The 13,293-nt window shown below is 39.6% G+C and overlaps 1 protein-coding gene across 1 annotated transcript in view; it reads right to left on the bottom strand.

The window, feature by feature from the left end:
* Positions 1-12,914, bottom strand: part of ccdc88b (coiled-coil domain containing 88B) — a 47,826-nt gene extending 34,912 nt beyond the window's left edge. Inside the window, exons 1-6 of the mRNA XM_073486369.1 lie at positions 12,840-12,914; positions 11,059-11,207; positions 9,535-9,643; positions 2,888-2,957; positions 2,635-2,693; positions 61-144 (exon numbers count right to left, since the gene is read on the bottom strand). Coding sequence (XP_073342470.1) covers positions 61-144; positions 2,635-2,693; positions 2,888-2,957; positions 9,535-9,643; positions 11,059-11,207; positions 12,840-12,899 — 531 coding nt within the window. The 5' untranslated portion in view covers positions 12,900-12,914. The remainder of the gene's footprint in view (positions 1-60; positions 145-2,634; positions 2,694-2,887; positions 2,958-9,534; positions 9,644-11,058; positions 11,208-12,839) is intronic.
* Between the last annotated feature and the right edge of the window lie 379 nt (positions 12,915-13,293).

Below are 13,293 nucleotides of genomic sequence, written 5' to 3'. Positions count from 1 at the left end.
GCGAATGTCTTTTATATTTGGGAGGGGGGGGACCTTGATTTGATTAATACTTAAACGTACCTCCTGGATACAGCTGGCAATGTCTGCCTGGGTCTCAATGTCCAGAGACTGGATCTGCTGAATGAACGTCTCCTTCGCCTCACACTGCAGACACGCAGGGATGAAATAGAGTCAATCAATATAATACAGTATATCAGCCTGAAATCTAGATCAGACCCATTGAAGTGCTAGTGCATGGGCAGAATGTGGTTCCTTAACAACCTCTTGATCAGGCTATTAGCCGGCTAATTAGCCCATGTATTAATTATGTCTGCTGCTAAGCACAGATATACTTTTATTTCATTAAAAGTTTACCCCAGACAGGGTTACAGTTTAAGCAGAAGGAATTTACAAGAACCTTCATTTAAAGATGTATACATAAAGATGCATTGTTTTTTTCCCCTGTATCTTAGTAATATATAATGTTTATTTTTCTATTGTGAAAACTAATGAACAAAGTGGAGAAAAAAAATTAAAAAGACATTTTGTTAACACATTTAAATACCAAGTATTACAGGTCAGACAGAGGGAATGTAAAAAAATAGCACAAGGGGTGTCACAACTTTAATTTGCAGGTGAAGAAACTCAAACTGTTGTTGTTAAGTGCCCTTCTGTCATCTCATGGCTCTTCTTTTTGTTTTTGTGCTTATTTGTTTATTCCCAATTGACTGGTGAAATATGGTGGAAGGTGGTTATATCAGACTTGATAGTGTACTATCTATTTTTAGAGAATATAAAAATGTAAATGACAGTTATCGGGGTCTAAAATCAAGTCCCACAATGGCATATCCATCAGGGCTGAAAAAAACACAGCTACTTTGTCAAGAAACTAAAAAAGAGAAAAAGAACTAGTCGCAGCTCGACAAACAAACATAAGAATTATCAACAATTATGCCATAATGTGCATCCCAAAAAGAAAATAAATAAACAACAAACACTGGACTAATGTGTTAACTGCACACTAAATATCTTTGGGTTTGGGGCTGTTAGTAAAACAAGACAAGCACTGTGAAGATGGCACGTTGGCCTCAGAAATTACAATTGACATTTCTTTATCACATTTTGCACATTAAACAATTTATCAAGAATATAATCAGAAGATTAATCGAAAATCAAAACGAATCATCATCCAGCCCCCAGACTGAAAAAGTAACAAAATCATTTCTTTGTTTAAAGGTTAGCAATGTGGATCGGCCTAAAATAAATTCATTATTCAGGTTTTTTCTCTTTTTTACAACGGCCTTAATGCCGTTCATTAGTCTTTTGAATGAAAGAGGGTAAAATTAACAAACTGTCTGTGATGCTCAGTGCAGACCAGACAACAAAATGATTTTTGATGAATACAATTGTTTGATGGATGGAAACTGTAGAGAAAACTTTTACCATTTTTCGATCATTATCGCAACTGGGGCAAAAAAAGGTCAGATTTGACCTGAGGGTGGTGCCAGAGGAGAGTCTGTGTTGTTACTTTAATCAGGGTTTTTCAAGCTTTACTGACTCAGATTGTCAGGCTCAGCTTTGGACCTGTTAACAAAATATTTTTTTTCCCAAGACCTAAGCCAGATATGAGGTTCAGATACAGGACAGAATTGATTTCAATAGGATCAATAGGTTGCTTGTTGGTCGAACTGTTGTTGATTTTAAATATTCAGGCGTTTGACCAGAATAAAGTGAAGAATGAATGATACCTTTTTTTCGATACCAATTTTATGTTTTTTTGTCAGATATTTATCAAACCTCAACTGGTAGATAAAGTTGATTTGATTGAAAAAATCACAAAACTAAGTTTAACATTCATTGGAGGCTAAACACTGGATCAAGCACTTATTATTTAAATGTATGTTGTTCTGAATCCAATGCTAGAATTTGATATAACTCCTTGTGGTTTTTGAGATACAACTATTGCAGTACTATATTTCGTCGTTAATTACATCGAGTTACTCATTTGATAATTTTTCTAAATTACACAATGAAAACACAGGTTTCTATAGTCCCTAATGACTACACAAATAATCTTAAGAGAAACTTGAGGCTGTAGCCAATTTGAAAGTGGATTCAGTGGATTTGCTTAGCACAGAAAGTATTTTAAGTGCTGTAAAATAAATACCACTGTGGATATTAATGGACATAAACCATCTTAACAATACAATACAATATAATGGGTTCTTACTTGGGCCCGTTGCCCACCATCAAGTTTAATTTTTGGCCCTTCAAGGGGAAAAGTTTGGACACCCTGGGGTTTGTGGATTGAAAGAAAATGTTCTGTTTTGATAATCGATTAATTGTTACAAAAATGTCAAACATATGCTGTTTGTTCCAGCCTCTTTGATATAAGGATCAACTGCCTTTACTGGTCATTTATGACAGTAAATGAAGAGTCTAAAATGAAACAATTTGAAGACATCGCTTTAGGCGTCTGGAAACTGTGATGATTATTTTTCACACTTTCTTGACATTTCACTGACTAAACAATAAGTCGATGATTCGTGAAAATAAGATGCAGATTGATTAATAATTAATTAATAAATTAATAAATACTGCGTGTGTGATTATCGACCTTCAGGAAGCGTGACAGTCGTGTGAGTGTGCGATCACCTGAACAGCACATCCTAATAAGAGCAGCAGCAGTCGCCTGAGCTCTTCCACAGCTGCCTCTGAGGACACAGAAATAACTGTCATCATCATCATTATCGTCATCATCTGCACCCCCACCCTCTGCCATCCTCCCTATCATTATCACCGTAATGTGTTTCACAGATAGCAGAGATATGGACTCGTATATAAAGTATAATTACTTTCCCTACGCTGAGAGACATGGCACTGATAGGATCACGCTGTTATCTTGTACCTGTTAGGGGGTCCTGCCCCAGTATGGCAACATTTGGGAGAGGCATCAGTATAAGCTGCTGCATGTCTTCCTGAAGAAAAGAATAAATGTGGAGAGTTAAGTGAAGAAAAAACTTCATGTGATGTGCTGGCCTGTCCTGTCTGTCTGCCCACAGTGAGCCTGTGTAAACAACAACAGAAAAACTTTCCACCAGCTTCCTGCAGTTTGTGGTGTAAACAAAGAGCCGATATCTGATAAGACTAACTTTTCTTTTTTTCTTCCAGGTCAAGGAGGCTTTTGTGTGAATTAGATTTAATACATTAAAGTGTAGCTCAATCAATCCGAGTTTTCTCTCGGAGTGAAAGAAGCATTGTTAAGATTCAATGAATGAATAACAATCCTGTATCTGAATCCCTGAGTGTTTCCACTGTTGCCCTTATGGTTAACATATATGCATAATATGGGTAATACGACAGCATGGTGCAAAGTCACAAAGATCACAGTTGACGTCAAACACAGCCAGACACACATTACCTCTAACAAGCCTCGAACCTGACCTGTATGTAATTCAGGCCATTATGATTCGCTCGTCACAGATAGATATATCAGATGTATCAGTATTGGTATGTCGCAGTACTCAAACAGCGTCTTCATTACAATGTTTGTCCAACAAAGAGTTTTTTATTTCAACTGTAAAGCGTCCATCTCAGAATACATCTTGGTCACAGTTTTTTTTTTTTTAATAAGCAAATTTAAGGTACCCAAAAACATTTGGGTGTGCTAGTAGAGTTTAAGGTGCTCAACATATAATGTTAATGTACATGGTTTAAGTGACTGGATGCTTTTCATTTGACCTACCAATGACAAAAATGCTTGATAAACTACTTAAAAGTATTATCATATATAGTTATTATCATATATTTCTGAAATGCTGTTTTTAAATGTCAAGTCATGACCTCACATTGTTGGTTATAATCGCTTAGTCACTGTATGATGGGCTCGTGTTGAATACAGAAAAGCTATTTAAAACAGAAAGCTTTGTGAAAATAGAATTCAAACATTTACTAAAGCCATTACATTTTAAAAGTGAGAAGACATGTGCCCCCTCAAGTTACACGGTCATGATGCCCTTGCTGTGGACGATCCTCTAAGGACAGAAAAATAAGCTCATGAATAAAAAAAAAACAAGCTGAAAATAGGAAAATAAGCTCTGGATGTTTGGCGAATGGTCCTGGGCTACAAAGTATTAGTAATTAAGGAATAAATGGGGTGATTTAGGACTAGCAGAAGGACCACCAGCTCTCTGGTCAGCCTGTTTCAGCTTGTGGGCTTTTCCACTTCAAGATCTTGGACAAATCTCCTGGCAGATTCTAAATGACGCTGAATAAAGCTGGATGGCAAACGCCTCAGACGTTCCAGAAACCTGGCTTCACTGGCAGCAGTATTATAAGTATTTGTCATGTGGACCCACAGTCCTTTGCTCCTCCTACATCGCCATCTATGCCAAGCAGATGACTTCTGCCTGATATGTTATTAATTTACATACGTGGTTTTAAACTCAGAAAATACCAGAGCGACTTCCCTGTTAATTAAAAATGTTTCTGTCACACAGCCACACACTGGCATTGTTGGCTTGCTCCTTTCCCAACTGCTCTGAAAGCCTGTTCACATCCTCCTGCGATGCATCGATGCAAACTCACCAGAGTACAAGCAAGCGGCAAGTCACAATTACAGCTCTCTCTGCTGCTGTTTACTGTAATTTATAAACTTTACAATGAGCGAGGCAATATACCAAGAGGCTCCTTTCAGCAACCACTCCATCGTGTGTGAGTTTGGCATCAGATGCATGTGCAGTCAACCTGAGGTTTCTGCTGCTGCAGGGCATGTAGGATATTAGCAGCATTGTGTTGGTCAACGTGCAGCTCGTGGTTCATGATGCATTGAGATAAACTATATGGAAGCTGCTTGTTGTTGTTTGCATGCTCACGTCCTCTTAATAATAACTCTCTCTCTGGCTTCATACAGACAAAATACACACTGGGTGGTGTCGGTGCCCTCCTTTGCTATATTTTATACATCATGTGTCGGTACAATTATATTCTCTGCTTGAGTAAGAGATGAACAAGTAGTTATACATGATGCAACTATCTGTGCTGTGCTATGATTTCCAGGGCAGTTTCTCTCAGGGTTAATTTCTAGAAGAAGCCTTTTCCAGTGACATTACAGTAAAAAATGGAATTATCCTTCTGCGAGTCTGCCCTGAAACTAATCTAGTGTTGTTTACAGAAGTCCTGAATTACATTTTTCATCAAGCTGCTGGCTGTGGTGCTGAAGAGAATTAAACTCCATATGCAACATTATCTTTCTATCAACAATTCTACTTTATGTTGTTTGTGTTGGTGCTGCTGGGTTATGATTTTCAATGCTTCTCTCGGCTGTCTCGTGTTTGCTTTATTTCGTTTTGCCTTCATGCACATGCGCAAACTAGATTTAATCTGTAGATTTTTATGTAAATTCAAACATCATTTATTGGATGTTCAGCCGCCTTAAAAATACCACGGTTTGCCGAGGACGGAGGCATTTAAATGTAGAGGGTCAATGAATTAGTAGGCCGGAGAAATGAACATTTAACATCCCATTAACAGAAGGCTGAAAACTAAGTGTCTCCATTCAGAAGCATTAAAGGCTTTTAGATGGACTAGAAGAGAACAGAACAGATTTTTTTTTTAAATAATAGAGGAGAAGATAATGAAGTAAAGTAGAAAACAGGACAAAAGAAAACTGACTGACAGTTTCAAGTTGTCATTTTCTTTAAACCGTAAATCAGACTTCCAATCACCTCAGGAATTAAATGAATGATAGATTAATTAAATTGTATGTAAAAATTAAATTGTATACGCTAGTGTGTGACGGGGGGTTTTCTAAAACCCCTGCGTCGGAAAACACCGGTTCGGGTTAAGTGACTGAACTGGAATAGAACAAAATATAACAAATTAAAAAAAGACCAATCACAATGTTTGTTTACTGTAACTTCCTCATAGAAAAACCCTGCATCACACAACAGCTTTTATGACTTAATTGTCCCTTTTCATGATAGTATTTCAAACTGTACACATCTCATTTAAAATGAGATAATAACAATAATTTCCCTATCGTATCGTTATCCAAAACAAGCAGTTAGTCTGAAATGTCCACCATGTTTAACTATATATCTTTAAATGTAACAATAACAGCTGAAAATGACAAAATTAACAAGTTTGCTGATATCAGATATCTTCATAATGCAAATCAACCACCAGTTGTCTACCCAGAGGAGACAGCTGACAACAAACAGACACAAAAGAAAAGAGCAGAACAGAATATAATATAATATTAATAGAACAGAAGAGAAGACAAAATCACAGATAGAACAAACAGAGGACAATACAATAACAGTGCTTTAGACGCCATTACAGTAGAGATGAGTGTTTACTGTACAAGAGCCTTCAGCCTGTATCAGCTACAGGAATAGCTCCACTGCTGTATTAGAGAACTGAGGTCACAGCAGAGAAAATTAAGCCCTGCCAAACTGTAGACTGTTGCTGTGGTTAACACAACACACACTGTCATTGAATTTCACACATACACACTCACATTAACACATACACAGTGTCAAAATAAGGCCGCAAGAAGGAAAGGAAAATTTGTCCACAGCAGCAGTGGAGCCTATTCTGAGCGCACCAGGTGAAGTTGTAGTGTGCCACCGACTGATGTGATCCTCCCAATTATCGCCAGTGTTTTGTGTTGCTATGAGCTTTCAAGGGACATTAGTGATTCACTGAAAATTAGGAAGTGAAACCTTGTAGACTGTGTTTGTATGCCGTGTGACAAGCTAAGCAGCGCATGTTCAGTCCACCTGACTCGTGCTTTGGGAGGCTTTCTTTGCTGAGAACGGCGGCCTTTGAATCATCCTTCGGGGAAAGAACTGTGTCATTTCCTTTTCATGCCACAGGCACCCTCGATGCACATTATGAAATGCATGATACAGCTATTTGATATATTTTTATTCACTTTCCTCTCTCAAGCCGCTAGCCACAGCTGCAGCTAAAGAATTCAGCTCCTCCACTGTTTCTCACCCCCTTTGCCTGATAATAAGCAGGGACACGTCTTATGAGGATGGAAAATTTTCTGTGTTTCATCTTCTCTTTCGTGCAAATGCTCCGTCACCCCCCCCCCCCCCCTCGTACACGTCAAACTTTCTACATTAGCCTCAGGCGAAATATTCATGTGTTCAGACGGATAGTTGAGCTTCATCTTGTCCTCTGTTTTTACTACCTTACAGCTAGACAACTGCTTCTCCAGCCCTCCTCCGTCACCCCCTCTCCCTCGCCATTTGGTGCGGCCCTGAGTTATGTTTTAGAAGGATATTTACAAGACGTTTCTATTTATAACGAGCTTCGAGTCATTTCAGTCCATCCACAAAAAAGCCATTTCACCAATGTTTCAGAACTTTCTTTGGGGCGAGAAATGTTCGAGACAGTAAATAGGGCCATTGAAGACATTTTTCTCCAACACATCAGATGGAGCGCGATGCAGAGTCAGACCATTTCCAAATAATTGTGTGGTCCGTGTCACCATCTCACAGGTTTGCCTCAGTATTTCTTCACTGTGTAATGACTTGCCTTACAGCTGAGAGGTTGTCGAGGTTTTCCTTGTTCAGAGTTAAAACTACCCGGGAAAAGAGTTGAAGGAATAGTTCGCTTTCTGTATTTGCTTTCTTGCGAGGAGTCAGGTGATGAAGATTGACCTCACTCTCACATCTAAATAAGAGGCTAAAGCTTGCAGCCAATTAGCCTAGCATAAAGGAATAAGTGAAAAAATAAGCCCAGCAGCACAAGTGAAGCTTACTAACTAACACGTCACATCTGGTTTTATTCATCCCTGCTTAAACTGAAGTGTAAATATGACAAATTGTGGCTTTACATTGTGTTAGCTTTGGTGCTAAGCTAAGCTCGCTGACTGCTATAGCTTCAAAACATTTCTCATCTCACTCTCAGCAAAAAAGCAAATGAGAATATTTTCGAAAATGCTGAAATATACCTTCTAGTCCTGAGAGAAACGAGGGATACAACTGAAAAATAAATCAACATTTTAACGGTGTTTAAAGACAGCATCTAATTTCTTTGACGCACACTCAGAATTGGCTACAACAGGGTTGTTATTTGGCTCCTTTGTGATACTGTAAGCTGCATATGCATACAAAATTTGTCAACTGTACAATGTGTAGACTCCTTGAGGCACATTCATTGATTCTTTTGGTCATTTGGGAGCAGCAGAACAAGCTGTAAACACAATACAGACATAGGTGAAAGTGTTAGCAAATGCTGACGGCGAACACAGAGCAACATTAGCATTTTGGCACTCCAATAATACTCCGTAAGTCCAATATAAAATCCCCTCGGCTCTGTTTTTGTCTCAATCAATCCTGAGAAATATATTTTGCAGCTGCATGCCCGACTTTCTTCACCAGCTCTTCAATCCCACTTGGATCTTCATCAGGTCAAACCATTTTTGACCTGATGAAGATCCAAATGGGATTGAAACATTGTCCTAATTAAACTTTCTATGGCATGGAGTAAGTGTTCAGCGATATCTTCTTCTTCATTCAGTGGACCAATAAAACCAAAACAATGAGCTTAAAGGCACTAAAAGCTCTATAGGGCTGAGGGGAACAGCTGAGTTGACACGTCTCTATGGATTTATCACTAGAGACACATTACACATAGCCATTTGATCTCCCTGTTAGAATAAAAATACTGATTGGTAAAGTTTAAACGCCAGATTTTTTAATCTCTTTTTGGCACACTGACAATTATACTAGAATATTATTTATTATATATTGGCTTGTTTGGAGAGAAAGATCATTCTTGACCTTGGAAATACCATCGTTTAATAACTTTTCATGGAGAAGACCAGGTTAATTTATTTTTTGTTTACCTAATATTAACTTGTTTTTAAAGAGCTATGCATAAAAAATGTGTTATTTATATATATTTGTACTAGATGATTTTTTAAAATGTAGAATTAAGGCCCTTTTGGACCACTTAGGCCTACATAAAGTTTTATTTACTCTTTATGCTTTTAAAAGTGCACAAAAATGAAGTTAAAGTGGCTCTGTAGCTACTGTTGCTCTCTGTTAGCGGAGCAGAGAGAGGCACTGAAACGAGCCACACGAGAATGTATAAATAAGACCTGAGTCCTTCACAAAGAAGCCCACAGTCCAACAGCATTAAACAAATCGCCCACAGCCTTGAATAGGCCACCGAGAGAGACAGGGTCGGTCTCATTTTTCATGTCACGTTACAATCTGCTCACATACGGCCAATTAAAAAGTGATTAATACATGTACATTTCTACAAATTGTTACAAAGCACCCCTTTAAATAGAGATAAAAGTTAAAAGGGAAACTACTTATTTCCTTTGTGGTCACAAATTCTATCTCAGGAATCAAGAAAACAGTGCAAGAGGGTAATAGGACTGAAAGTTCATTCAGTGAGTTTCATCCTTCTGTGAAATGTTTAGAGAAAACTTGTGTGTGCTCTGTTGACTCTCAGGCCATCACTGATGATCTGGTCTACCACCACAATCCCCCCTGCCCCCTACACACACACACACACACACACACACACCTGGTAGAAGGCTCTGAGGTGTCGATTTAAAATAGAAAAGTTCTGGACTCTCAGCATGTGATCATCTCTCTCGCTGGCGTACAGCCGCTCCACCTTGGGGTTCGGGTCTCTGGGACGAACACAGAAAAGAGACAGCAGTGAATTTTTGCTGCAGCTTGATCAAACAGCCCAGCGCCACTTTTCTCCAGATGAGAAGTCCTTATGCAATGGTGCATTTAAGCAGAGAGTGGATAAAATTTTAATGAGCCTGAGAAGCAGGCGGTGAGAATCCACATGCAATTATTTGTTGAAATAACGTGGCTTAGGTCAGGCCAAATTTATCAGCTGTTCGGCAAACACAGACTAAGATCTCGTCTTGCCAGTTTGAGAGAGAAAAAGGCTTTATGCTGCTGAAATTTGAGCACAAAGATAAGGAATTCATTAAAGATGACTAACAGGCTGGCACATATGCAGGAACCCATTTCATGATTCACTGGAAATTTGTGGCAAATATGAATGGGTCGTACATTTATGCCATCCTTTCACACAGGCTGCAGAACAATGCGAGGTTACAAAAGGGAATGTGATGAATGTTACATCGAATTTTATGCAAGTAAAAACAAAACTAAGAGCCTGCAGTCATGCCAGCAGCTCTGTGAGGCAGCACTCAGGTCTAGCAGTGCAAATAATAACAGAGCTAAAATACTGATATTAAAAAGGAAAGTTCAACATCTTAGTTCAGCATGTCAGGGGTGCACCAAAGTGATTGCAAGTCGTGAGGGGGGACATGGATGTGTATATGGCAATCCATCCTATAATCGTAGACATTTCATTAAAAACACAAAACATGAATCCTAGGGGAAAGTTCCGATAAATTGAAGGTCAAATTACAGCACAAAGGAAGAGCGTCTACTATTGTTATTGTTGTTTTCCCCGGTCACTATCCCCAGGTAGTGATGGAAAAACTGGAATAACTGTGTAAAGAAAAATACCCCACTCATGGAGGAGCCAAAGAAGACGAAGAGGGAGAGTGATAGAAACTGAGGAAAAGTAAGATTGAAGAGTGCGCCAGTGTTAGATTTTGTTCCCCCCTTGATATGTGTTTCTCTTTACCACTGGGACTTGAGACGGTTTTTTACAGCACTTAGATTGTGATCTCTAGGCCAAATTGAGATTCTTACGGCTTTTTTGTTTTTTTGCTTTGGACAGAAGCCAGGCTGCTAGCGGTAGCCATGTTGCTAATGTGTTTGCAACAGCAGTGGCAACAGGAATACCACAGCTACACACTCAGAGGGAGGAAATTGAAAAGTTGTCTATTTCCACTTGAGGTTAAACAAACTGATTTTTCTGTTTTCAACATTAAATTTTTCCACAAATATCTTAAAATAAGCACTGTAAAATTCTTTATTTTTAATTCTACATGACAGATTGACTGGGAAACTTCATCACATTTGTTCTCATTTTCCCCTTGTCTAGTCACCACTTCTACCACAGCCGGTGCATAACATCGAGGCAATGAAGCAAGAAAATCTCGATCAATCTTACATGACCCGCATGACCTCGTTGAGGAAAATCCCATTGGTCAGCCTCATGTAGCGATCCCGGGCACTCTGGGAAACTGAGTTCACTTCCATGTATTGGCTGTAGAGCGGGACGCCGTCCTCTCTGTCCACCATCTTGTCAAACAGCTGAACCTGAAAGAGACAGGGGAAAAGCATGAGTGAGTACCAAGGAAACTAGAAAAGAAGGAAGGGTCGCTACGTCACTGAATCTTGCTCTGGTGCCAGACTGTGGTGACAGCTGTATTGAAGTCTATGGGAGATGCATGGAGAAAAACACAAGATATCTACGTTGTATGACTTCTGAAGATGAAATGCCTCCAGAATATAACAGAAGACACTTCAGAGAGAAGGTTAACAACTGATTTCTTTTTCCATATGACTGACAGGTCTGATAATATCGTGACCAAACAGGCAGTATCGCTGATGAGACTGCAATTAGGCTGCGAAAAGGAGATTTTCCCAAAAGAAATCAAATGAATCGAAGTGTGTTCTTTTATTTTTCTGGAGGCATTTCTTCATCAGATGTCATTGATGATATGCTAGGTGTGTTTTTCCATGAATCTCCCAGAGACTGTCACCATAGTCTGGCACCAAAGCAAGACTTTGTGACGTAATGACAGGTCCATTGTTTTTTAAGATTTTTTGACAAGGACAAGGGAGACAGACAGGAACAGAAAGCAGGTACAAAAAGAGAGGAAGAGACAAGGAGGGGGATGGAGAGGTTCAAACATTTTCACACAGGAAGCCACTTGAGTTGGTGCACCTGTCTGGACAGGTGGAATCTGTGCTCTCACACTGGGAAGCACTTCACAGTGACAGGCAGCCAAGCAGGACTGAAGCCAAGGTCTCTCCCTCTCTGTGCTAAGAAGAGCTGTGCCAATGCAAACTGCAATATAATGAGGCTTATTCCCACCTGCACCTTCTAAAAACTGCACTGTCGGTAAACAGAGTAACAAGCTCGAGTTGGTTCAGTATGATAAGGTGAGGCAGAGCAGCTCGAGACCCTGCGCGACAGGATAAACAAAGAGGGACACTGGTGGATGTCCTTCAGCATATGTGAAGCAGGGTGAAAGCTCTCGTGTCAGTGAATAACCACACTGCTGAAGCGCCCTTGAGCCAGCTGCGGGCATCCTGTTGAGCCTCACCTCTGACCCCCTCTTTGGAAGAGGGCAACATTAAAAGAGTACCCTTCAAGGTTCAGTACAGTATCACATTATATCATAAATACTGCTCATTGACCAGAAGAGGGAGAAAAAATCCCCTTGGGCTGATTGGTTTCCCATGTGGAAAACCCAGCTGGAAATTCAGTCTGTTACAAACCCAACAAATCCTCAACATATTTTAGCAATTGTATTCTCTTTAATACACAGCACATAACTTTGTATTAGTTTCAAATGAGAGACGGCCCAAGGACACGGAAGTTTCACGGCTAGGATGAAAAAAGTTGGCCATTAAGAGGCGAGGGAAGCTGCCAAAAGGAGAAGTAGGGTGTTTGTTTTGCTGAACACAATAGCAAGAAGGCTTTATCAAGGCTTTTTAGCTGTTTATTCTACTCTCACTTTTATATTCATTAAAGTAAATGGAACAGGAAAAGCTGTAAAAGATACTGAGTGTTTGTGACTGGAAATAATAGTGCTCACTTCAGAATAAGCCTCTGTCCAAGACTGATTTCTACAGATTTAACACTGTTTGATTCCCTTCTCTGTGCCTGTAGAAAAGATGACCTTTTCTCTAACTGAGAGTGATAAATGATAAATGACGTACCCATTGCGCCAACGCACTTTCCATGAATTCCTCTATTATCTCCATAATGTTAGAGTCCATTGTTGTGCCACGAGAGCTGTGAAACACTACAGAAGGCAGCTAATTAAAGCGTATTATCAACGCCATGCATGCAATGAATCAAAGAGAGAGAATCCATCTTGTGTCAAGTGAAGTAGTTTGACATTTCTGCGGCCCTTCCCCTCCTCCTCCCTGCCTCTTCCTCTCTCTGACTGTGCGTCAGTTTCATTGCAAAACCACACCGGAATTTACTAAACGCACATGTTGCTTCTTTTTTTTCCTAGCCGACATTAACACACGCCCTCAACACGTCGGCTAAGGTAGGCCTACACAGAGATCTGCACAGATAATAGCCTATGAGACTGAAAATAAACAAAAAATGACGAAAAGTGAATGGAGTTTGGTGCGGGCCTACGGGGATTGACGCTCTTGTGCC

This window comes from Pagrus major, chromosome 18, assembly GCF_040436345.1.
Source record: "Pagrus major chromosome 18, Pma_NU_1.0".
Taxonomy (NCBI): Eukaryota; Metazoa; Chordata; class Actinopteri; order Spariformes; family Sparidae; genus Pagrus; species Pagrus major.
Note: the sequence above shows the minus strand (reverse complement) of the source record. Positions and strands in the feature narration are given on the sequence as shown.